Source organism: Columba livia, chromosome 17 (genome assembly GCF_036013475.1).
Source record: "Columba livia isolate bColLiv1 breed racing homer chromosome 17, bColLiv1.pat.W.v2, whole genome shotgun sequence".
Lineage (NCBI taxonomy): Eukaryota > Metazoa > Chordata > Aves > Columbiformes > Columbidae > Columba > Columba livia.
The window spans coordinates 12633292-12658245 of NC_088618.1; the positions used below are offsets into that span (position 1 = coordinate 12633292).

General features: G+C 59.8%; 2 protein-coding genes across 7 annotated transcripts in view; one reads left to right on the top strand and one right to left on the bottom strand.

Annotated features, from left to right (window-relative positions):
- The window catches only part of AP1B1 (adaptor related protein complex 1 subunit beta 1), a 28387-nt gene extending 11055 nt beyond the window's left edge, over window positions 1–17332 (bottom strand). For 3 of the 5 annotated variants that reach the window (XM_065033879.1, XM_065033881.1, XM_065033878.1), the window contains exons 1-11: window positions 17198–17331; window positions 12389–12500; window positions 11084–11146; window positions 10221–10326; window positions 7434–7569; window positions 6445–6690; window positions 5492–5682; window positions 3882–4103; window positions 2463–2583; window positions 2163–2258; window positions 633–748 (exon numbers count right to left, since the gene is read on the bottom strand). In XM_065033879.1, coding sequence (XP_064889951.1) covers window positions 633–748; window positions 2163–2258; window positions 2463–2583; window positions 3882–4103; window positions 5492–5682; window positions 6445–6690; window positions 7434–7569; window positions 10221–10326; window positions 11084–11120 — 1271 coding nt within the window. In that variant the 5' untranslated portion in view covers window positions 11121–11146; window positions 12389–12500; window positions 17198–17331. Of the gene's footprint in view, window positions 1–632; window positions 749–2162; window positions 2259–2462; window positions 2584–3881; window positions 4104–5491; window positions 5683–6444; window positions 6691–7433; window positions 7570–10220; window positions 10327–11083; window positions 11147–12388; window positions 12501–17197 lie in introns of all 5 variants that reach the window. The other 2 variants (XR_010466828.1, XM_065033882.1) reach the window with 2 other exon arrangements.
- A 1618-nt stretch (window positions 17333–18950) lies between these two features.
- NEFH (neurofilament heavy chain) lies at window positions 18951–24206 on the top strand. 2 transcript variants are annotated; one of them, XM_065033884.1, is made up of 5 exons: window positions 18951–19776; window positions 20933–21132; window positions 21835–21959; window positions 22143–23559; window positions 23608–24206. In XM_065033884.1, the coding sequence occupies exons 1-5, from the start codon at window positions 18984–18986 to the stop codon at window positions 23770–23772; spliced, it is 2700 nt and encodes an 899-aa protein (XP_064889956.1). In that variant the 5' UTR covers window positions 18951–18983; the 3' UTR covers window positions 23773–24206. The 2 variants fall into 2 exon arrangements, with proteins under 2 accessions (XP_064889956.1, XP_064889955.1); XM_065033883.1 differs by having other exon boundaries at window positions 22143–24206.
- Window positions 24207–24954: the final 748 nt, after the last annotated feature.

Genomic DNA, 24954 nt, shown 5'->3' on the forward strand with positions numbered 1-24954 from the left:
CCCTCACTGTCCCCAGCACGTGTTTCCCTGCTCACCAGCCCCACTGCTGAATTAACTTCTCAGCCCCGCTCCTCCGGGCTCTGTCCCCTCTGCCACAGCCCTGAGCTGCAGAGCTCCTGCTCGTTACTAATTCCATTCATTAGCATTTATTACCGCTATTAGTACATGACTTCCTGATCACAGAGCTGCCTATTCATCCTGGCTCAGCTGGGACGCTCCCCCCCTCCTGCTGCCCTCGCTCCCGTATCGCGATCACTGAATCAAAAACCAGAGATGGTTTATGGTGATGTGAGGGACCTCGAAGTCTCTGGCAACTCCTGTCCCTTTGGGTATCTGGACGTGGGACTGCTGGGGACAGCTTTCCCACCCCCAGCTTAACTCTTGGGGCTGCACTGACTGGTGATCACAACCCTGACTAGTAAAAATCCCAAAGCACCTTCACTGCATGGAGGCTCCAGGGGCTTCACCACTGCCCAGCCCACCAGGAGAGAGCAGCAGCATGGCCCTCACCCACATCTGGGGCTTTGTGGGGTTTTTTGGGCCTCCCCCGCAAGCACAGGGAGAAGAAAGAGCCCATCTAGGTGTGGGAGCGTCAACCCGAGGCCCCAGGGCTCACAGGCAGTGCCACGCACTTGTTGGGGTACTTGCGGAAGATGTCCTTGATGACAACGATGGCCTCCTGCACCACATAGTTGACTTTGGTCTGGATGAGGTCGAGCAGGGTGCTGACACAGCGCTCAGCTGATTGCTGAGGAGGGACACGGTCAGTCATCAGCAATGTTCATCCCAAAGCCTCCGCTGCCCTTCCCACACCCCATCCTCGCTGCCTCATCCTCTCCGTACCTTCCCCAAACCCAACCCAGACCAGAACAGGGGATACACGAGCATGGTTTCCCCTTCTCAGCTGGATCTGGCTGCTCCTCACTCCTCCTGCACCCTCCCCAAAGCCTTGAGCCCCCACGTCACTTGTTCCCAGCTCCCACAGGATGCGTTCCAGGCCAGCAGAACCTTGCCTGAGTCTGGATCCGCACAGTCAAACCACTCAGTGTTAATAGAGAGGGAAAAACAGAGCTAATGCTGTGCAGATAAACCCAGGAGAGGCTGGTGGAGGGGAGGGATGGCTCTATGGCAAAGCCCAGCTCAGCTCCCAGTGGGATGCAAAACCCAAACCAGCTCCAGCGTCTCCTCCTGTCCCTCCCCAGTGCCTGGTCACTGCTGTCCAGCAGTTTATCTCCGGGATTGAGGATGCTCTACAGAAAACCCGCTGCAATATCAGCTGCCTCAGAGCTACATGACCCTGTCCATGAGCCTGCCTGTCCCCAAGCCACGGCAAGGTCCTTAATAATCCCCTTCTTCAAATTACACCACACAGGGGAGCAAAGCCCCATGACTCCTTGGGAAAGGATCAGCTCCCTCCAGCTACCACTGCAGACCCGAACAACACAGAGAAGCTGCAGAAACGATCCAAGGCTGGAACAGCTCTGCTTGGGGACAGGCTGAGAGAGCTGGGGTGTTCAGCTGGAGAAGAGAAGCTCCAGGGAGACCTTAGCGCGGCCTCTCTGGACTTAAAAGAGATTATAAGAAAGATGGGGACAGACTTTTGAGCAGGGTCTGTTGCAATAGGACAAGGGGTGATGGTTTTAAACTAAAGGAGGGAGATTCAGGCTGGACATGAGGAAGAAATTGTTGCCCTGAGGGTGGTGAGAGCCTGGCCCAGGTTGGCCAGAGAGGTGGTGGATGAACCATCCCTGGAGACATCCCAGGCCAGGCTGGACGGGGCTCTGAGCACCCTGAGCTGGTGAAGATGTCCCTGCTCATGGCAGGGGGGGCACTGGGGGAGCTGGGGAGGTCTCTTCAACCCAAACCATCTGTGATTCTATAATCCACTTGTATCCCCCGCTGCATTCACACATCAGGCACAGCTGCAACATCTGGGTCTGCAGCAGAGCACAGGGCAGGCAGGGATCCTCAACAGCTCCAGCAGCAATGGGTCAGGGGATCAAACATCCCCCTCACACCCCATGTATGTGCCCCCTGAGCAACTGTGGCTCATCCCCAGGCCCAGCAAGGCTCTGGCTCCTCGGGGCAGTGCCAGCTCCTGGGTGAGGTGAACTCCAGCCCAGTCCCAGCTGCCATGGGGACCCCAAGAGACCCGCTCTCACCTCCACCTTGATGGCGCAGCGGCCGATGGCTCGAACCGCCTTCCTCACGAAGTCCACGTCCACCTCCGTGGCGTACTCCTTCAGCTCAGCCAGCACCTGCCGGAGGGGATAAGATGGTAAGAGCCCGGCTGCAAGAAAAGCCACTGCAAGAGCAGGGCAGCGACCCAGCAGCAGCAGACAGGTGGCACAGCAGCTCCTGTCAGCACCTTCCCAAGCTGGGTGAGGATTTTTTGGGTGAACCCCCTCCCTTTGAGTCTGGAGATCCCTGCACACCCCCCTTGGTGCCACCCAGAGCCGGACCTGAGCAATGTTGGCCTGGGAAGCCAGGCGGATCATGATGTCCAGCTTCTCCAGCTTGACGTAGATGGGGTCGTTGTACTTGACGAAGAACACCTTCATCTCGTGCTTCAGGATCTCAGGCCTGGTGGATAACGAGAGGCAGTGATTAAGGGAGGCGTGCTGCTTCCCAAAGAGAGACAGCCAAAATCATCCAGAACCCATGGTTTTCTCCAGAGCTTTCTGGACACATGATATCAGTATCAGATGATTTCTCTTGTGGCAGAAGGAGGATCTGAGCTCTGCTCCCACCTCCAGGCTCTGACCCAGGGAAAGCGGCGCAGGAAGGGAGTTGTCCTCCCCAGAACACTGCACGCCAGCTCGGGACATGGGTGAAAACTCATTTGCCTGACCCTGCAGCCACCATCTAATGCCCCGAGGCTGTGTAAATTCATCACTCTGTTAGCCACAATCACCACTTCCTGGCCAAGGGACAGTGAAGGCTGGGGGACACCAATGACACAAACCAGGGAAACCCAGAGAGCGAGCAGCTCTGGGCCAGGAGGATGAGGCCCCTTGGTCACAAGCACAAGGTTTTGGGGACCTCTTCAATGCCAAGAAATCCAAAATACCGTGATTTTTCCCCCAAGACTCTGTCCGCTGGCTCCCCTTTGCTGGCACGCAGGGGACAGGGCGCAACCTTGCCGCAAACAAAGACCAGGTGCGAGGCATCAGGGGACGTTTGTCTTGCCAGGGTTGGAAGGGACGTCTTAGGGGCAGCAGGGATGGAAACCCAGAGCCCAGGGCTAGGCTGGACCTTTCTCACCAGATCAGCCTCTCTCTAAGCTAAAAAAGACCTAGGCCAGGTCCAACTTCAAGGAGCCAACCTGCCTTCCACACTCCCGCTCCCAGGGACATTAATTACTTTCCACTTCTCCCAGAAATTGCTGCTATTTTTAACAGATAACCACAGCGATAATGGGTAGGACAATAAATCATCTGCCGGGGGCCGTGGCTGCAGAGCCCAATTCTCCAGCTGGCCAGTTCTGCTCCAGGCACACGTGTGGGGCCGCGGCCACCTCCTGCCCACCAGCAAAGGGACAAAAGGACTCTCAGCACTTACTCAAAGAGGATGACAGCATAGAAACAAGCTGATATCACAAAAATTCCTCACCGGACATTTAATAACTCAAAGTCTCAGCTTTTGGCCTTTCCATCTTTTCCACACCCAAATAAGCAATAAACAAATCCCTCCTGGACAACCCAACTTAGTTCCCTGCTCATTAGTTCTCCTGATTATCTGCGTCCAGCCCTTGGATTTCAAATAACAGAGAAGAAAAAAACCCCAACATATGATGGGTTCTGTTGGCAAAACCCTGACAGTGCCACGATTGGAGGGTTTGAAGTATCGGGCAGCAGCGCCCATAGGGAAGAGGGACCCACCTCTTCTGCACGATGAGGTTGATGTTGCGCAGAGCCACATACTGCAGCTCGGGCTCTGCGGAGAGCAGCGTGACCAGCGGCGGGGCCAGCTTCTTCAGCAGCGTGCCGTAATAATCCAGGTCCTTGGACAGCATCTCCATGAACTTCATCAGCACCTTGACGGCCGAGAGCACCACGGCAGAGTTCGCATGGGACAGCCGAGGCGTCACCCGCTCGCAGATGCTGGAGGTGCCAGGGGTGAGGGGGGAAGAGAAGGGGAAGAAAATGGTCACAGCCCATAGTCCTGCTTAAATATTGCTGCTGGTACTGATGGGGACAGGACAAGAGAGAGAGTTGGGGTGTTCAGCCTGGAGAAGAGAAGCTCTGGGGAGACCTTATTGTGGCGTTTCCAGACTTAAAAGAGCTGATAAGAAATATGGAGACAGACTTTTGAGCAGGACCTGTTGTGACAGGACAAGGGATGATGGTTTTAAACTAAAGGAGGGAGATTCAGGCTGGACATGAGGAAGAAATTGTTGCCCTGAGGGTGGTGAGAGCCTGGCCCAGGTTGGCCAGAGAGGTGGTGGATGAACCATCCCTGGAGACATCCCAGGCCAGGCTGGACGGGGCTCTGAGCAACCTGAGCTGGTGAAGATGTCCCTGCTCATGGCAGGGGGGGCACTGGGGAGCTGGGAAGGGCCCTTCAACACAAACCATCTGTGATTCTAAGGCACCAGCAGAGTTTGCAGCAGGACAGCTGAGCACCTTCCCAAAAGTTGCTGAACTGGCTCTGAAATGCCCTAATGACGGTTATTTTCCAGACCTTACAAAACCTTATGGCAGGGGCCCCTTTTCTGAGCTCCTCATTGCCCGTCCTCCCTCACCACACAGTGAGGCCACACAGTGAAGCAGCTTCAGAAGCACCATCCATGTGCCAGCACGGGGACAGGGTTTGCAATGGGACCACAGTAGGCTCCAGATCAGAATCATTTTGATTGGAAAAGCCCCCCGAGATCATAGAATCCAACCATAACTCACCCGTGGCACTACCCCAGGGATGGTGACTCCAGCACTGCCCTGGGCAGCTTGTTCCAATGCCCCACAGCCCCTTGGGGAAGAAATTGTTCCCACATCCAATCTCAACCTCCCCTGGCGCAACTTGAGGCCGTTTCCTCTGCTCCTGGCGCTTGTTCCTGGGGAGCAGAGCCCGACCCCCCCTGTCTCCAAGCTCCTTTCAGGCAGTTCAGAGATCAGAAGGTCTCCCCTCAGCTCCTGTTCTCCAGCTGAACCCCCAGGTCCCTCAGCTGCTCCATCACACTTGTGCTCCAGCCCCTCACCAGCTCCGTTCCCTTCTCTCAACTCGCTCCAGCACCTCAAGGCCTTTCTTGGCGTGATTGGCCCAGAACTGACCCCAGGATTTGAGGTTTGGCCTCTCCAGTGGGGTCACTGCCCTGGACCTGCTGGCCACACCAGTGCTGTCACAAGCCAGGATGCTTCTCAGAGGAGCAGGGGCAGAGTCAGGCCCTGCAGTCCATACCTACCTGTCCCCGTCCCTTTTCCAGCCCCACTCCAGCTGGCGTGCAGTGCCCCAAAGGCATTGCTGCCCCAGCAGCACCCAGACACCCCCTCACCTCTGGGCCTCCCGGTCATCCTTGGGCATGTAGTTGGCCAGACAGTCCAGGATGAAGATCTGGCCCCACTCTGTGCACTCGTTCAGGGCCGTGAGCAGCTTGTTGATGGACTGGGGGTTGAGATCCAGGAGGTTACTGCTCGGGTGAGACTCTGCTATTTCTGAGAGAGCCGCTACTGCGTTGGCCACTACCTGCCAGAGGGGACAGGGTGTGTGTTAGGTGACAGTGAGCACAAGGTGACACCAGTGTGGTTCAACAGCCCCTGGGAGAGCTGGCGCAGGCGGATGAGCTGCATCCTCAGTGTCAGCATCTTTCATCCCAGCAACATCTGGGCACCAGCCTCTCCTCCCCGCCAGCCGATCCTCAGGAGATGAGCAATCGCCACCAGCGCGGTCCCACCACCCACGCCACATCCCCAACGCTTTACACGTGTTCAGCAGAGTCAGCCTTGGCCCCGTGCCCGGCGGCTCCAAGGAGCCCCGGTGCTTTCTGCAGCAGCTCCTGGGCTCACTACGACACCTGGGGCACAATCTGAATAGCAGCAAAGGATGGGGGAAGAGAAACCCTGGGGAAAGAGGGCTTGGAAGTCACTCACACCTGGAGAAAAGCAGGGAGACTAAGAACCACCAGCTACATGGTACCGGAGACAATATCAGCTCCCCTCTGCCACCACCCCCTGCTCCCAGCTGGCTGGGGCAGTCTCCTCCCCACCGAAAACAGACTAATAACACACTGCCAAGGAATTGGAGATGCTTTCCAGCATGGAGACACAGTTACAGGACAAGGAGCACAGCCTGCAGCCCTCGGAAACAGCTCTCCCCAAAAGGGGTCACATAAGCACCAAAAACAGTGAAGGGGAGCACAGGAGGAAACAAGTCAGCATGTGGAAACAAAGGGAGAGAATTTACTGTCATTCGGATGAAGAAAGGATGGAGAAAGCAAAAAATAATCACCATGGGGTTGGAGTCGGAGATGAGGTCCTTCAGGGTGTCCAGGAAGCCCTGGTCCTCCACCAGCTGGGCGTTGATGTCGTGGAGCTTTGCCACGCAGACGGCTGCCGTCTTGCGCACGTACGGGTCCTCATCCTTCAGGCACTTGCGCAGCGGCTCGCACAGATACTCCGTGATCTTGTCCACGCGGATGCAGCCCATGGTGCGCACGGCCAGAGCCCGGATCAGCGGGTTTGGGTCCTCGCAGTCCTGCGGGGATGAGAGGGGGAGGGGACATGTCCAGGACCACTTCTGCAATCACAGGCACCAGTGGTGGCTTTGGGACCATCACTCTCCTTTGGGTACCTGATGTCTAAAGGTTTTAACTCTCACCCCGGAGAACAAGTCACCCAAGAGAGAGGTTTGAGCTCTTGTTCTGCAATCTGGCACCCACAGTTTTAACAGCATCAGTTCTCACCCCAAACACACCTCCAGGCACCTGATGTCTTCACCACTTAAACCAAGTACCTGAAATCGGCTCCCACCCTGTGGAACAGCCACCTGACCTGGAAACGCATCTAACAGGTTTATTGTGTGCATTTTTTCCTTTCTAAGAAGTGAAAACTCTTTAATGCCCACCGAGCCTTTTCACAAAGTGCTTTGACAATATCTTGGCTCCTAACAAACATGCTCTTCAGCTCCCAGCTCCAACTAGAAGATCACGAGGGCCTTCTCAAGCTCACATGATGGCAGCTCCATGGCAGGAGCTGCCCACAGCCGAAGCTGCTGCTGACAGAGCAAGTGGCACAGCGCAGCTGCCGAAAAACTGTTTTTCTTCTGCATTAGCAGACAAATTTGCTCAGCTATTTAGAGCCAGGGGAGAGGATTTGGAAACCTGCCCATGCTCCCTTCTCCAGAGCGGGGTACACAGCAGCTTCACGTGGTGGCCTCACAAAAACAGGGATGCACGTGGAGCTGAACGCTGCAGCGTGTGGCTCCAAGGTGCCTCTCACCTTCACAAAGGTGTTGACTGCCATGATGGCCATGTCTGGCTGGCTCTTGGCGTAGTTCATCAGGTAGAGGTAGACCAGCTTCTTCAGTTCCAGGTTGTCCGTCTGCATGCAGTTCACCACATCCGGGAAGAGAGCGCTGAAACACAAAGCACCTTGGTGATGGCAGGATGCGGACAGAGGGACGGAGACGTCACCACCTGCAGGACACACCTTCCCACAGCTCAACCCACTCCTGGAGCCAGATGACCCCAAGCTCTCACAACCCCAGGCTGGTTGGGTTGCAGGAGCTCTGCAGATCCCCAGCCCAGCGCTGCTCACGCAGGGTCACAGAGCAGATCACACAGGTGGGTCCAGGCGGTTTGAATGTCTCAGAGAAGGAGACTCCACACCCGCTCTGGGCAGCCTGGACCAGGCTCTGGCACCTCCCAGCAAACAAGTTTCTGCTCATGTTCACATGGAGCCTCCTGTGTTTCAGTCTGTGCCCGTTGCCCCTCACCCTGGCGTTGGGCACCACTGAACAGAGTCTGGTCCATCCTCTGACACCCACCCTGAGCTATTGATCCATTGATCAGATCCCTCTCAGCTTCTCTTCTCCAGCTCAACAGCCCCAGCTCTCTCAGTGTCTCCTCATCACAAAGATGCTCCAGACCCCTCAGCATCTTTGTGTCCCTGCGCTGGACTCTCTCCAGTAATTCCTTGTCCTTCTTGAACTGGGGAGCCCAGAACTGGACACGGAGTCCAGATGTGGCCTCCCCAGGGCAGAGCAGAGGGGGAGGAACCTCCCTTGACCTGCTGGTCACACCCTTCCTCACACACCCCAGGTACCACTGGCCTCTTGGCCACAGAGCACAGGTCCTTTCCCAGGACCTGAGCCCACCCTGCAGCAGATGCAGCTCAATCACTCACCCCAGTGGGTTTTTCTTGACGGATCTGTATAGACAGCAGCTCAAACCAGCCCTAATGGACCAAAACTGAGCTCTCCCACCGTGCCCTATCCCAGCTCCAGTGCATGCCCAGCAGAAGGTGCAACCTCACCCAGCCCTCATGGGATGGTGCAAAAGGCTCCGGCACCTGCGAGCGAATAAGGGAGACAAGCCGTTCTCCCCTCACCTTCTGCACAGCCCTACCAAAACCGCTCTTTGTTTTTGCACATGTTAAACCTGCCCTGCTGCAAACTGCTGAGTGCTTGCCCCATGTCCTGCGCTAGAAACACCCCATTAGAGGAGTGAACACCTAGGGCTGGGGGTAAGGAACAGCCCCTCTCCCCAGGGTGAGCCCCGCAGCAGGACGATGCTCTGCTGGGATGGAGTGGAGCCGCCTGCACAGAGCTGGGACCTGCCCTTAGAGTCACAGAATCATTTTGGTTGGAAAAGCCCCTCAAGCTCATTGAGTCCAACCATAACCCACCCCTGTCCCTGCCCCATGTCCTGAGAACCTCGTGTCCGTCTGTCCAACCCTCCAGGGATGGTGACTCCAGCACTGCCCTGGGCAGCCTGTTCCAATGCCCAACAGCCCTTTGGGGAAGAAATTGTTCCCCAGATCCAACCTCAACCTCCCCTGGTGCAACTTGAGGCCGTTTCCTCTGCTCCTGGCGCTTGTTCCTGGGGAGCAGAGCCCAACACCCTCCCAGCAAGAATTAAACACCCTGGAGCTGTGGGATGCCAGAGACACTGTTCCACCACAGCTGATAAAGAAAGACCAATTAGACTATTAAAGATACAGACTGACCAATTAGATTATTAAACCACCTTGAGAGAAGCAATCAAGATCAGAGGGTTAACACAAGGGTTATCTCACCCTGACAGGTGTCCCTGGGCTTCTGGAAGCTTTTCTGCCACTACAAACCCAACCATAACTTACAGGATTGAACCCAGGGACCCCAAACCCAGGCACTGCGCATCTCCAGCAGAGCTGCTGGACCTCGGCTGCGCTCACCCCAGGCTAAGCCAGGCCTTCCTGCACCTCCCAGGAGGGCTGAACCCAGTAAATCACATTCTCGCAGCCTAAAACATGCACACGCTAAAAAAAACAGGCTGCCGCAACCAATATTTCCTTTCCAAGCAATGCAGCTTCTGCCAAGGGCCGAGCAGCCTCAGTGATGTCCCTGCCGTGGCCAGTGATGTCTCCTCCATGGTGGCCCCGAGACAGAGCGTGACCCGCTGCTGCCAGTGCCCTGGGAGCCGGCAACACACCAGTTTACCCAACACAGAGCCCAGACCAGGGTTTTTCTCCATCTACTCTTAAACGCACCAAGAAAAGGAAAGTGCTGACGTTGTGTGTGATGCCAAGGGCATGCGGGGATGGATGCAGGCAGGGAGGAGGGGACCAAGGGGCCACGTGCTGCTCACTCAGCCGGATAACAGAGAAGAGGGAAAAGCAGCCGCCTGACCTTTTGGACTGGAGCGGCTGCAAAATGCTCATTGACACCAAGGCAGAGATGCCGGCCCTCTGCCATAAAGGCTCAGAGCGGGTTTCTGCTGGGTTGTAGTAACAACTGAAACAAGCAGCAATAATCCCAACAAACTTATCTGGCGGCCAGACCAATCCTCTTTTAGCCAGATTACTCCCGAAGCCACGCGAGCCGCCGCCCGCCAGACGGCCGCGCTCACACACGTGCTCCTGCCGTAGCGGGGGGTATGGCTGCGGCCAGGAGCTTGTTCTGTCCTCGCCCGAGACACAAACCAAGCACGGAAACCCCTTGGAGGCAACGGGGGAGAATGGGAGCCCACAAGCCAGCCTCCCGGCGCGGTTTGGCCCAGGGATCCCCGGCACGGCTCCAGCACGCACCTGACGTCCTTCCCGACGGTCATAGACGCTATGACCTTCTTCACGGCCTCCTTCTTCTTCTCCTTCTTGTCGCTGTTCAGTTCGGCTTTCAGCTCAAATATCTCCCCTGGAGGAAGGGGAAGAGGGAGAGCTCAGGGGTTAGGGGATGCTGGGTGCTGCGGGGCGCCAGGAGTTGGAAGGAGGGGGATTTAACTTTCCGAATGTCTCACTGAGAGCCCCCAAGGGGCTCAGCTCTCACTCACAGAGATGAGCGTGCTGGGGTGACCCTGCAGCCCCACCAGAGTCCCAAGGGCTTCAGTGACCAGAGACACTGCAGGGGTGACAACCACCAGCCCCCCCAGCCCCCAAGCACAGGACACGGGGGTTATTCGGGGGGTTTTTTGGCTGCAGGGTGGTTATCAGAGCCCCCAGCAGCGCCCAGTCCTGCCCTCACAAAGCCACCCCGAGCTCCTTATTCACTCCCAGGCAGACAGACCGACAAGGAAGATGCCACATGGCTTTTCTCCACATTAATTCCTTGCTCTGGAAAGTGCTTAAGTCCAACTCCCCGAGCACTTCTGTCCCAGTGTGGGGGAGCTCGGTGGGGGGCAGTGTCCTGCAGCCTCTCCTGAGCTGCTAAAGCCGATCACCCAGCTGCCACCAGCACTGGCTGGGCACAGGGGGCTGGTGACAAGCCCAGAAGCCACCCTGGCTGTGTCAGAGCATCCTGCACAGGATGAGGGCTCTCCCATAGGAATTGCCACCTCTTCCACTTTCCAACAGCACGGACAGCGCCCCCCAACTGGCTTACAGCACTGCAAGAGAGCAGGAGAAACGGTGCGAGCAGGAAAAACGGTGGGAGGCTCCATCTGCCTCCCCCTTACCTTTCTTCGTGGTGGTGAAGTACTTGGAGTCCGTCATGGTGGTCTCCAGCTGGCGGCAAGTCCCTGGCAGGGGAGGCAGAGCAGAGAGGGTAAAGGTGACAATTCCCTCACCAAGGTCGCTACAGAATGCTTGGGAAGGAAAGGGCAGGGGTGGGAAAGAGCTTGGGATGTCACAGGAAGAGCCCCAGGGAGATGAAGCGCCCAGGGAAGCCCTCAGCGCCCACTGCCCCGGGGAGGGTGAGTGCCTCGCGGCCACCCCGACACAACGTGGGCTCTGCCGACGAGGGAGCGATCGGCTGGGTCGCTAACGAGGGTGAGAAGGAGGAGGAAGGCGCTGAACATGCCAGCGTCCACCCCTGCTCAGACTCCAGCCCCAACCTGCTCCTCTCACCAGCAGCAGCCACTTTGCTCACTCCATCCCACAGGCGCTGTACCCACAGCAAGTGAGTTCCCCTGGGTCTGTGAGTCCTCCTCCACAAAACACTTTTCCAGGAAAAATTCACCCCCAGCCTTGTCTCACACCTACACAGGGAACAGCCTGGGGATGAGAAGAGGAACCGAGCAAAACCCGAAGCTCAGACCAACACTGGAGCGAGGGGACAGTGTGGATGAGGGGACACGACTGCCAGCACCCCAGCAAGATCAAAAGGAGCCTCTTCCAGAAACCAGCCCTGCTCCAGCAGCGCGGCTTTAAATTCAAAGGGCACGAGGTTTCCGCCCAGCACTCGGGGTGATATTATATAATTCAGGCAGTTTGAGGCAGATTTACAGCTTGGCGAGGCTGAGGAAGCCCGTGCAAGCAGCAGATAGTCCCTAAAGGTCAGCGGGGATTTGTCTTTACAGCGGTTTCACCCGTTTTTCCTTCAACGGTAAAGAAACCAGAGGCTTGTCCTTGAGATCCTGCAGTGGCCTTGCTGCTTGGGAGGGGCAGGAGCAGGGGAAGCAAAGCCAAGTGGAAACAAAAAGAGCTTGCAAATGGTTTTAAAATGTAAATGAGCATCAGTGAAAGCCAAATGCAGCAATCTCCTGTGAGCACTGAGAAACCAAGCACAGAGAAACCGTGTCCTCTGTTCCCCGGCCAGGCTGGAGAGGGATCCCCAACGGGGATCAAAAAGAAAATCTGGATAAAATGTGGGGGCTGAGCCCGCGGGGCAGAGCAACTTGGCACGCAGGGAAAGAAAAAGGGTTTGCACGGGTTTGGAGCTCCCTTCGGGTGCTGGCAGCCGGTCCTGAACTGTTACAGAGGGGGCGAAGCGCTTCCCGAGCAGCCCGTGCGAGCACAGCGCTCCTCCCTGCCTCGGTTACCTGCGATTTACTCAGAGCCTGGTTTTGCCCGCCGGGTCCCGGCTCTCCAGCGAACAGCGGGAGCTCCCGGCTGTGCCGCAGCAGCTCTCTGCGCCTCACTGCAGCTCCCGGCCTGCAGACAGGGAGGAAGGAGCATTTACCGCAGTCCCGCCGATGTCGCCGGCCTGGCGCGCAGTCAGCCCGGCTCTGCAGAAAGTGCCTGGAAAGCAAAACTCGAAGCCCTACCGGGGAATTTCTGCAGCCGGCTCGGAGACGTGAATCACCCCCGCTGCTTTCCTGCGGCTTCCCAGAGCCGCCGGGTACCGCAGCGCGTTTTCACCACCCAAAACCCCCCGAATTTCTGAGAGGGAGTCGACCACCCATCTCCCCCATTCCTTTAAGCCCTGCAGAGCTACCAGCAGCCCCCAAAGACCAAACTGCCGCCTCCTCCTCCAGCCTGAGCACCAAAATTCAGGCTCCTCACACCAACCCCTCCATCTCTCCGGCGCCAGAACCAGACTTGAAGCGACCCAGTGCTTGGATGAGGGGCCAAGTGAGGCTCCCAACACCCAAAGCTGGGTGCTCAGCACCCTGCACCGGGTCTGTCCCCCCAAGCGATGAGGCAGCGCTGCTGTAGGTGGATTCTCGGAGCTCAGCCCCTGGGCTGGAGCCAACACCACTGCCTGGCTCTGGTTTTAAGAAGTGCAAACAAAACAGTCTGGGGACTGCAGAGCAGCTCAGCGCTACCCCCCACACTGTTGTGCAGCTGGAATCGGGCACGGGGACACATGGGGCAGAGTCCCCGTTCCGCAGCTGGAGCCCAACAGTAAATAAAACAGGTTTCTGGTACACAGCAGCAGGGGGTGTCAGACCCAGAGCCAACAGCTGTGATCATCTCGTTTGGACAGAGCTGATTGTTTAGTCATTACGGTGAGTTGCAAATATTCTGCCCTTGCTACACCCGCTGAGCAAAAACAGGTGGCGGCAGCTCATCTGCAGACGGGGAGGTGACAGCAGCACCCGCCGCACAACACAGAGCCAGGCACAGGCTTGTGCTCCTCCAGCTCCAGCAATTCCCACCGAGCTCCTTTCCAGGCTGGGAAAAACATCCCGGCACTCAGCGATGTCCCAGCGAGCGGCTGAGCAGAGCTGGGACCTTCCCCTTAGAGTCACAGAATCATTTTGGTTGGAAAAGCCCCTCAAGATCATCGAGTCCATCCATAACCCACCCCTGGCACTGCCCCATGTCCTGAGAACCTCATGTCTGTCTGTCCAACCCTCCAGGGATGGTGACTCCAGCACTGCCCTGGGCAGCCTGTTCCAATGCCCCACAGCCCTTTGGGGAAGAAATTGTTCCCCACGTCCAACCTCAATCTCCACTTGAGGCCGTTTCCTCTGCTCCTGGAAGAAGCCCCAAGACCTGGAGTGTCTAATTTCCTGCTGCTCATGAGGCACTTTGATTCGGGGCCAAAGGAGAACCCAGCGCTCCTGCGGCTGAGCTCCCACGTCCCAGAGCTACAGGCGATGTGTCCATATGGGCACAACGTGGTGCCGGCCCCCCCTCGATCTCACGCCCCCTTCCTCCCCACTGCCGTGCCAGCGGGTCCCGAATCACCCATCACGCCTGAATAAGAAGCTCCTAAACCCAAAATACAGCAACAAAGGCAGCATGGTGGGTGTTTCTCACCAAGGCAGACAACAATGCTGAATAAGCCATCACTGGTGCCACTCAGTTCCTCTTACAGAAAGAAAACTCATTAGTGACCCCCAGCTACTTTTACCACCCTGTTTCAGGCCAGTTCCTCCATCCCTGAAGGTTCAGATGCTGCTGACGGGAGATTTTCACCTTCTAGCAACACAGACCAGGGAAGGGATGAGGGGAAAGCGCTGCCGCTCTTCCCGCAGAACGAGCCGTCTCAGCACCATACGAGCATTTAAACTGTGCCCAGGACAAGAGGGTCCCAGGTTATTCCAGCACAAGGGTTCACTATGGCCCTGCTGACCTTCCCACAGACCCCATGCCAGGACTTTACCGCCTGACAGTAAGTTTGGATCTACCCAGCCTGACACGTGGCCTCAGAGGGGCTGACGAGGCAGGCAGGAAGGAAACGCAGGGAGATATGTCAGCTCCAGCCCGGCACAAACACGCGTCCCCTGCGCATGGGGTGGGTGTTGGCACCTAAATCATAGAATAATTTCAGTTGGAAGAGACTCTCAAGATCATTGAGTCCAAAAAAGCAGCGGGAGAGGTGAAGAGGAGCGGGAACTCCAGGGACGAGCTCTGGGGAACAGCTCACGTAGAAAACAGGGGGTGAGCTGAAGGTGAGCAGGGCAAGAAAACTTCTGCGAGCAACAAACGCTCCCTCGCACAGCTGCAAATAAAGCACTTGCAGTGGATCAGTAAAACCCGGTAAGCTGGCGTAATTAAAGACAAATTAAGGCAGACTAAAAACCTTAAACATCGTGACAGGTCACCGAAGCCGTGGGGACTTTGCACAGCTGTTCTTTGCTGATATGAAGCAACCTGAGGCCAACACAAAAGGTCAGAGACGCGTGAGGCCGTGACGGCCCCCACACCACACGGCTGGTGAATAAACCCCCAGACCGGGCACAGACACCAGTGGGGGACAATAAAACCCAGACGGGGAAAAGGAGAACAAGCAGCTGAGGATACGAGAGCCAGCAGCTAAAAAACCTCATGCTGAACCCAATTCTTTTTCCTCCTTACAGCAGGGAGGTTCTGTGGTGTATCCATCCTGCTCCCATCCCCACCTCTGCCCCACGCCTCCCCCCACAGCCAGCACAAAGCCCCACGGGCTCACACCAGCCCCTATGAAGATATTTTCCCAAGGACTGGTATAATTTGAGCCAGTCTTAGCTCACGCTCAGCCCTGCAGCAACATGAGGCTGCGAGCTGGTTCTTGCGTCCCCAGCTTGGCTCAAACCTTCACATCTCCCTGAAGGGACCGGGACCGTCCCACCCACACTGTCACAGCACGGTCACCCTGCCCCATGCCACCAAACCGCGTGGCTGGCAACACCCCACGGCTCTCACTAAAGTTGTAAATACACCCGCAGTGTCCCCCACGAAGGAGCTGCCCAAAGCCCGTGAGCACCACAAATTATTCTGCGCTTTCTAGAAAAGGAGCCGCTGATTGATGGCAGCGCCGAGTGCAGACGGTGGTTGGTGAACCCCGCGGGCCGCCACCTGCGCGTCCCCTCGCAAACCTGTCACTGAGCCACCCGCGCGCTGTCACAGGGGCTCCGTGTCCCCTCAGCCCAGGGGCTCGGGTGCCCCTCTGTGCAATTCCTGGGGTACAGCCTTGCCGAACTCACCGCGGCCTTTGCAAAGGGCTCAAAATCATGGCAGGTCAATTCAACTGCTGAGCTGCCGCTTGAGTGATACGAAACCCCGAAGCGCCGGCATCTGGCTCCTAATTAATAACCCAGATGGCAGAAGAGCGTCTGTATGCAGAAGAGTTGCAATTGGTCCAGCCCATCAATCAATAATCGGGGAATAAAACCCAGAAATGGGCAAAGGAAAAGCCTGAGGTGTCCCCTGCGCTGCACACAGGGATCCCACCACGCATCGTGAGCCGGAGAGATGCGGGGATTTTAAGCAGCAAAGCCCCAAACATCACCTTGAGTGGGGACAACACCTCTGGTGTCCCCACAGCACCAGGTGAGCACCCTCAGAGAGGCTGAGGACCTTGTTCCAGGGGTGTCTGGACACACAAACGAGCTCTGCCCCACAGCAGCAGCCCCACCAGCAGCTTCCCGAGGCAGAGGGGACGTTCTCCTCCTGGGGAAGCCAAACACCACCACAGAGCTCCCAGCCTGGCTCAGTCCCGGCAAGACCAATGCCCCTGGGAAGCCCCTCGGGTCCCAAAGCGCCAGGTCCAGCGGGTCCGGCAGCCCCTGATCCACAGCCAGGTCTGGGGACAGCAAAGCAGATCCAACCAACTGCCCAGCCCAGGCACCTACTCAACCTCTTCCTTAACCTAAAGTTGTTTCACAGACTATTTTTAATTAAGTCTGGGGTTTTTTCCCCACTAGAACCTTCACGGAGGAGGCAGCAAACATGGGATATCAGAGCAGGTACATCTCTGTGTGATCCGTGCCCAGTTTCCAGCTTATTCCACGTCTCAGCAGACCCGGTACTGACCGTTTCGCACAGATCTGCCATAGGTAGCAACAGCTTTCAGTCCCCACAGCCACCCCAGCCCAGGAACTGGTTCCTCCTCCACCCAAACGCGGCAGCAGGAGGGGACTGGGGGCGGGTTCCCCGTTTCCCCATGTCCCCTTCGGCTCTCCTGCCTGTTCCCCCCTGCCCCAGAGCCCCAGCCTCCACAATGCCAGCCGGGTGCAGGGGTTCCAGCTGTTCCCCTCCTGTCACATCAAGAAGCAGTGAAGGGGACACCCCGTGCCCTGAGCCACGGGCAGGTACCCGGCGCTGCCGGGGGCTCTGCCCGGTGGGGACACACGGTCCCGGGGGAGCGGACTCGGGGTGACCCCGTGTGCCCACCCGGGCCGGACCACGGAGCGACAGTAGGGTCCGGGCGGGACGCGGCGCTGGGGCTGTGCTGGGGCACCCTGGGGACAGCCCGGGGCTCCCGGCTGGGGTGCCCGGTGGGAGCCGCGCCTGGGCAGGACCGGGGAGACGGGGAGGGCCCAGGCCCGGGGGTTGGCCCGGCCCGGAGCAGAGCCCGCCAGCGGGGTGGCCGGCCCGGGGTGCGCACGGCCGGAGCAGAGCCCGCCAGCAGCCGCCGGGGGAGCCGAGCAGCGGGACCCGGGACAGCGAGACCGCCGGGATCCCCGGCCGGGCCGTACCTGCTGCTACTGCCGCCGCCGCTGCCACCGGCCCCGCGGAAGTGAGTGACGAGCGGGGGAGCGCTTCCGGGGCGGGGCCAGGGCGGGGTGGGCGGAGCCGTGAGAGGGATGGGCGTGGCTAGGGCGGGAGGGGCGGGAAATGAAAGCGAGGACGCGGCGTGGGGACAGAGGATGGGACACAGGGGACAGGGGATGGGACACGAGACACCACAGGGCATGGGGACAGCGGACGGGATAGGGGACAGTGGACACTACAAGGGGTGGGACAGAGCGTGGGAACACGGGACGGGGACAGGGGAGCGGGCAGGGGACAGCACAGAGCACGGGGACAGGAGGGTAGACCGGGATAGGTGACACGGGATGGGACCGGGGTGGAGACGGGGAACAGAGGGTGGGACAGGACAGTAGATGGAACGGGGGGCAGCGGGTGGGACAAGGGACACCACAGGGCATGGGGACAGGGTCACACCCTGTCACCCGCCAGAGCCGCGTCCCCCCTTTCCGAGCCGGATGTCCCCGGGTGCAGGGGGCACTCCCGAACCCCCGGGGCTGTGAACCCCTGGGCAGAACCGAGGGCCGGGGGCGGGCGGGAGCTGGAGGGACCCCTGCGGTGGCACCGGGGACAGCGGGGGTCCCCCTCCATCCCGGCATGCACCGGGACGCACCGGGGGACCGCGGCCGGGACCGCCGCCAGCAGCATGCTGATTGGCTGAGCTGCAGGTACCTGGCTGCCGATTGGCTGAGCTCTGTGGAGCTGGCTGCGGATGACTGTACCTGCTGACTGGCTGAGCTCTATGCGTGCTGATTGGCGGGCTGCATCTGTGCTGATTGGCCAGCTGCTCTGGATGCGCTGACCGGCCAGGCTACCTGCCAGTTCTGATTGGCTGGGCTGGGCCCCCCTCCAAGGGCAGGTGGAGGGGGGCGAGGTGACCCCACTGCCCGGAGCCCCCGGGACCCTGCGGGGTGTCCAGGACCCCCAGCCAGCGGGACCCCCGGGGGGCCACCAAGTGGGGGGTCTGGGGACTGAGCCCCTCCAGGGTCCCCGCCCTGGCATCCCGCCCGGGGAGGGGGTGTCTGTGTCCCCCCGGGGGGCTCCCACCCTCCTTCACGCCGGGACGAGCCCCGCTCTGCCCCGGGTGGTCCCGTTCCCTGTTCCCTAGGGGTCTCGTTCCCTTCCCAGGAGTCCTGTTCTTTATTCCTGGGTGTCCCGTCCTTTCTTCCGGGGGGGTCCCCGCTCTCTTCCCGGGGGTGCCCGTTCTCTGTTCTCCGGGGGTCTTGTTGCCTTCCCGGGGATGCCGTTCTTTATTCCTGAGGGTTCCGGCTCCCCTCCCGAGGGTCCCGTTCTCTGTTCCCCGGGGGTCTCGTCCTCTTCCAGAGGCTCCCGTTCCCTTCCCGGGAGTCCTGTTCTTTCTTCCCGGGGTCCCCTCTCCCTTCCCAGGGGTCCCGTTCCCTTCACGGGCGTCCAGCCCTCTATTCCCGGGGGTCCCGTTCTTTATTCCTTAGGGTCCAGTTCCCTTCCCGAGGGTCCCCTTCTTCTATTCCCGGGGTTCCCGCTCTCTTCTCGAAGGGTCCCCACGCCCTTCTCGGATGTTCCCCGCTCCCCATCAAAGGTCCCCGCTCCCCACCCGGGGAGTGGCCGTGGGGTTCCCCCCCACCCCGACGCTGCGGCGCAGGGCGGTGCCGGCACCGGTGCCCATCCCCGTGGCCGGTGTCGGGGCGGAGCGGCCGCACCGAGCCCTATAAAGCGGGCGGAGGCGGCGTTGCCGCAGCGAGGGTGGGGGTCACCATGAGCCTGATGCTGGAGACGCTGCTGGGGCCCCCGGGGGGGCTCCGCAAGGAGCCGGGCCGCGTTGCCCCGCGCTCCGCCGCCTCCAGCGGCTTCTACTCGTGGCCGGGCCCGGTGGTGGGGCGGGCTCGGGGCGCGGGGGCTGGCGGAGGTAGCGCGGCCGCGTCCTCCACCGAGAGCCTGGACTCGCTGAACGGCGAACCGCGGGCGCGGAACGAGAAGGAGCTGCTGCAGGTGCTGAACGATCGTTTCGCCGGCTACATCGAGCGGGTGCGGGCGCTGGAGCAGCAGAACCGGGCGCTGGCGGCGGAGGCGGCGGCGCTGCGGCAGCAGCAGGCGGGACGCTCGGCCATGGGCGAGCTGTACGCGCGGGAGCTGCGCGACATGCGGGCGACCGTCCTGCGGCTGGGCGCCGAGAAGGGGCAGCTGCGGCTGGAGCGATCCCGCCTGGCCGAGGACGTGGCCGCGCTCCGGGGGCGGCTGGAGGAGGAAGCCCGGCAGCGAAGCGAGCTGGAGGCGGCGGCCCGCGGGCTGGCCCAGCGCTCCGCGCAGGAGGAACGGGCGCGGGGGCCGCTGGAGGAGCGAGCCCGAGCCCTGCGGGAGGAGGCGGAGCTGCTGCGGCGGCAGCACCGGGCAGAGGTGGGAGCGCTGCTGCGGGGAGCCCGCCCCGAGGCGCCCGCCGAGCCTCCCTCCGCCCTGCGCCCCGGTGTCACCGCCGCCCTCCGCGACCTGCGCGCCCAGCTGGAGGGCACGGCGGCCCGCAGCACACTCCAGGCTGAGGAGTGGTTCCGCGGTGAGTCCTCTTCCCCCCGCACCCCGCGGAGGGCTCTGCCGGCAGGACCCCCACCCCTCCCCGGGGCTGCCGCGCTCCGGGAGGGCGTTAGAGCGGCCGCGCAGCGGGGCGTGCAGAGAACCCCCCATATATACTGTGCTCTGGGAGAGCGTTAAGGGTAACTTCACCCCGGGGGGGGAACAGGGACCCCATTCTTCTATACTGTAGTCTGGGAGAGCGTTAGGGTATCCTGCCCATGGGGAGCAGGGAAGCAGGGTCCCCCCCATATATACCGTGCTCCGGGAGGACATTTCAGCAACCACACCCCTGCTACCAGCTCTCGGTGTTTCTGGGTGTACTGATGAGTCCCCCCGCGCCCCGCAATGCGTTTTGGCATGGTCACTGCCCCGGAACCCATCAACTTTTCGGCGTGTCGGACCCCCCTAACTCCGCAGGGTGTCCCGCCCGTCCCTCCCCACTGCAGCGAGGCCAGGAGGGTTTGCGGTACGCTGCGGGGGGAGTACAGCAGAGGGGGGAGTGCCGCAGCCATGACGCGGGAGGGGGGAGCAGGAGTGTCCGTGCTGCGCTGCTGGGTGGGGCACTACCGTACCGGGGGGGGGAATCGGCCCCGCGGGGCTCAGCACACGGCGGAGTTCAGCACCGTGGACAGCGGCGGTGCAGCACCGTGGACAGCGCCGGGCGCCGCCCCACGGCCGCGCTGTCCCGGGGGCACCGGGAGCCGCGGGGTTTGTCCCCAGTGCCCACCCTGTCCCCTCTGGTCCCCCGGGGGTCTGCCTCAAATTCCACACCCCCCCCCAGCTCGGGAAGGTGCGTCCGGCCGCAGCTGGGCGTGGCAAGGCAGTGGCGGGGGGGGGAGCGGGAGCTCTGGAGGTCATGGGCGTTGTGGCAGGGGAGAGGGGGGCTTGCAGTGGGGGTTTGCACTGGAAAAACGCCAGGATGGGGAAAACACCCACCCAGCCCATCCTGCCCGGGCACCTTCACCTTCCTGGCACAGGCAGAGTGAGGGCAGGTGAAGCTGGTGCAGCCAGGGAGCCCCCACCAGGCTGGCTCTGCAGAGGACACGCAGGATGAGCAGTCTTGAAGGACAGGAGGTTCCCCGAGAAGGGGAGGCTGCAGCATCCCCCCTCCCTGCAACTTCTCCTCTCTCTCATTGCAGTGAGGCTGGACAAGCTCTCGGAGGTTGCCAAGGTGAACACAGATGCCATCCGCTTGGCCCAGGAGGAGATCAGTGAGTACCGGCGCCAACTCCAGGCCAAGACCACGGAGCTCGAGGCCCTCAAAGGGACACAGGAGTCACTGGAGAGGCAGAGGCAGGACTCGGAGGAGCGCCATCATGCAGATGTCCTGTCCTACCAGGTAAGATGATGCAGTGGGCAGCATTCCAGCTAGCATCTGCTGGGGAGGGACCATCCAGCTGCTGGGGAGGAGCAGAGCTGGTGCTTTGGCTTCAGAGGTGGTGACGACCAGTGGCAAATACTCAGAGTTGTGTCTAGACCCAGCCTTCCCCAGCTCCTGGTGATCAGGTACATAGAGCCTGAGGTTGCATTGGGGCTGTTGTGTCCCCCACCCATGATCGAGCTGTCCCACCTCTCTGCCTGGCTTAGAGCTGCCCATGACATTGGTCACAACCGCCACCAAACTGTGCCCATGGTTCAGGCTGTGGCTTGTGTCCCAGAGCTGGGAACTGCTGCACCGAGTGGTGGCCAGGGGCTGAAACCCTGTCCCCTGGGTGATGCCCCATCAGCCTCAGGGTGGGGTTTGGTGGCCACCAGAGTCATCCAAGTCCTAGAACTTCTCCACAGCTTGTCCCTGCTGGAAGGAGCTCAGCTGACAGGAGGGCAGCTCTCGTCTGAGGAACTCCTGCAGGTCCTCTCACTGAAATGGACACGCTGAAACAGCTCCTGGATGTGTCCTCTTCCCTCTGTGTCTGCAGACCACTCTCTGAGGACACCACAGTTTTCCTCCTCTGGTGACCAGGGGACTGTTTAGGGGTGTCTCAGTGTCCCTCTGTCCCTTGGGACTGGATCCTCACATCACCAGTTGCTCTGTTCACTGCAGGAAACCATCCAGCAGCTTGACAGTGAGCTGAGGAACACCAAGTGGGAGATGGCAGCTCAGCTCCGGGAGTACCAGGATCTGCTCAATGTCAAAATGGCCCTGCACATCGAGATTGCTGCCTATAGGTAGGGGGGAAACGAGTGGAAGGGGGGAGGGTCTCAACCAGGTCCCAGTGCTGGTGTCTCAGTGGATGCTCCTTGATGGAGATGGAGCTGCAGGGCATGGCTGGCAGCTCCAGGCTGTAGGAGGAGGCCTGAGCTGGGTGAGAAGCAGTGATTGATTGTCCTGCTCTGGTCTCTTCCTGGTAGGAAGCTCTTGGAAGGAGAGGAATATCGGATTGAGACTGGCATTGGGATGCTCTCCTTCCCTGAGGTGGTCCCCAAGGCTCCCAGTATCACCACCAACATCAAGGTGAAGAGTGAGGAGAAGATCAAAGTGGTGGAAAAATCTGAGAAGGAGACGGTGATTGTGGAGGAACAGACAGAGGAAATCCAGGTGACTGAGGAGGTCACAGAGGAGGATGAGGCTGAGAAAGAAACTGAAGAGGAGAAAGCTGAAGCAGAGGGTGAAGAAGAGGAGAAAGTTGAAGCAGAGGGTGAAGAAGAGGAGGCCAAGTCTCCTGCAAAAGAGGAGGTCAAGTCCCCAGAGAAACCCAAGTCCCCCTCAAAGGAGGAGGCCAAGACCCCAGGCGTGAAGTCCCCAGAGAAACCTGCAACCCCCTCAAAGGAGGAGGCCAAGAGCCCAGCTGCGAAGTCCCCAGAGAAACCTGCAACCCCCTCAAAGGAGGAGGCCAAGAGCCCAGCTGCAAAGTCCCCAGAGAAACCTGCAACCCCCTCAAAGGAGGAGGCCAAGAGCCCAGCTGCAAAGTCTCCAGAGAAACCCCCAACTCCCTCAAAAGAAGAGGCAAAGACTCCAGCTGTCAAATCCCCAGAAAAGCTCCCAGTTCCCTCAAAGGAGGAGGCCAGAACCCCAACGGTGAAGTCCCCAGAGAAACCTGCAACACCCTCAAAAGAGGAGGTCAAAACTCCATCTGTCAAATCCCCAGAGAGACCCCCAACCCCCTCTAAAGAAGAGGCCAAGACCCCAGCTGTGAAGTCCCCTGAAAAACCTCCAACCCCCTCTAAAGAGGAGGCCAAGACCCCAGCTGTGAAGTCCCCTGAGAAACCTCCAACCCCCTCTAAAGAGGAGGCCAAGACCCCAGCTGTGAAGTCTCCTGAGAAACCTCCAACCCCCTCTAAAGAGGAGGCCAAGACCCCAGCTGTGAAGTCCCCTGAGAAACCTCCAACCCCCTCTAAAGAGGAGGCCAAGACTCCAACTGTGAAGTCCCCTGAGAAAGTCAAATCTCCTCTGAAGGAGGAGGCCAAGTCCCCACAGAAGGAAGTGGCCCCGGCCAAGGAGCCCACTCCCTCCCCTCCAAAAGAGCCGAAAGCCCCTGCGAAGGAAGAGCAGCCCAAGGAGGTGAAGGCTCCCTCCAAGCCTGGAGCAGAGGAGGGCAGGAAAGAGGAAGCTCCCAAGAAGGACGTCCCGGTCAAGGTGGTGGAGAAGCCCAAGGAGAAGGTGGCTGCTGTGCCAGAGCCTCCAGCCCCGCAGGTGAAGGAGCCCACCAAGCCAGGCCCCAAACCTGTGGAAGAAGGAAAGGCTGATAAGGAGGTTCCACCAAAACCTCAGCAGGAGGTTGGCAAAGTGGCTGCAAAGGAGGCTGAGAAGCCAAAAGCTGAGGAGAAGGCGGAGGAGCCCAAGAAGGAGAAGGCGGAGGAGCCCAAGAAGGAGAAGGCGGAGGAGCCCAAGAAGGAGAAGGCGGAGGAGCCCAAGAAGGAGAAGGCGGAGGAGCCCAAAGCTAAAGCAAAACCCAAAGATGAGCCCAAAGCCAGTAAAGAGCCCCCCAAGGCTGAGCCCCCCAGCAAGGAGAGCAAAGCCCCAGAGCCAGGGAAGAAGTGAGTGGAGCCCCTCTGGGTGCAGGGGCTGCTCCGGTACCCCCAGGGTGGGGACAACCCCCCAGGCTGGGCTTTCCCTTAGCAATATGTCTGTGAGACGCAGCCCTCCCAGCCCGGCTCCCCCCGCAGAACGTGATTTCCACACCTCAACACTTGAATTCTAACCCAGGAGAAGAGCCCCCAGGGGAACCCAGCGCCCTTCTCCTCTAAGTGCATTTATTTAATGTATGTGCAATCGATGGATTGACGCAGAGCTCTAGCTGCTTGGGACGGGGGCTGGCGGGGTCCTGGGGGTGACGATTGTCCCCCCGAGTAGTGACCCAGGCTGCAGCCAGCCCGGGTGCTGTGGGGACCTTCACACACACGGAGCACCAGGAACCTCAGCCCACTGTTACTTGCTTTCTGTGCAAATAACCAAATAAAGTGCTTATGGAGACACCCTGGATCCGCTTCTGCTGCTCTGCGGGGGGGAGAGATGGTGCAGGGGGGCAGGAAAGCTGGGCGGGGGGGGTACTGGGAGGTGTCACCAGCACTGGGGTGTGACACAGGGTTTTCCAACCCACTGGGCAGGCACAATGGAGCTGATTCCTTGTGTCCTGCCTGCACGGGGGCTGGGAACAGGCCCAGCTCCCCCTGCGCCACCATGCAAAACATTTTAGTGGATTGGCTTTTTTCCCTTCCTTCCCTGGATAAGCGTGGCTCCCCAGGGGCCGGCAGGGCCCGGACTAACCCGAGTGCTGCGACACAGCCCTGAGCTGCAGCATCATGGCCAAAAAACTGGGGAGAGGGACTGTCAGCAAGCCCCCAGGGAGAAATCGTCCCTGGGGGAGAAGCAGCTGGTGGTGACCAGAAGGGATGATGATTTTGAGAGTGGGGACGGAGTCCCAGCTCTGTCACCCTGGCTATGGGACAGGACCTGCTGTGGGGCACCCTGGCTATGGGACAGGACCTACTGTGGGGCACTGCTGGAGAGGGGGCACTTCCCCCAGGGTTCCCCCTGCAAACACCGAGCCCTGGCACAGAACACGGCCCTGCTCCCCCCGCCAGCCCTGGATGTGGCAAAGTTCTCCCCCTTTCTGCGTGGTTTGTGCTGAGTCAGCGGCCAGCACGGGCTGGGCCTGCAGTGCGGGCTCTGGAACAGGGCTATTTTTAGGTATTTCGGTTTTGAGCTATTTCAGTTTTTAGC

Coding starts and splice junctions, on each gene's coding strand:
- NEFH (XM_065033883.1), top strand. CDS start 18,984: ATGAGCCTGATGCTGGAGACGCTGCTGGGGCCCCCGGGGGGGCTCCGC. Junction 19,777..20,932: donor GGCTGAGGAGTGGTTCCGCG/GTGAGTCCTCTT, acceptor CTCTCATTGCAG/TGAGGCTGGACAAGCTCTCG. Junction 21,960..22,142: donor ATCGAGATTGCTGCCTATAG/GTAGGGGGGAAA, acceptor TCTTCCTGGTAG/GAAGCTCTTGGAAGGAGAGG.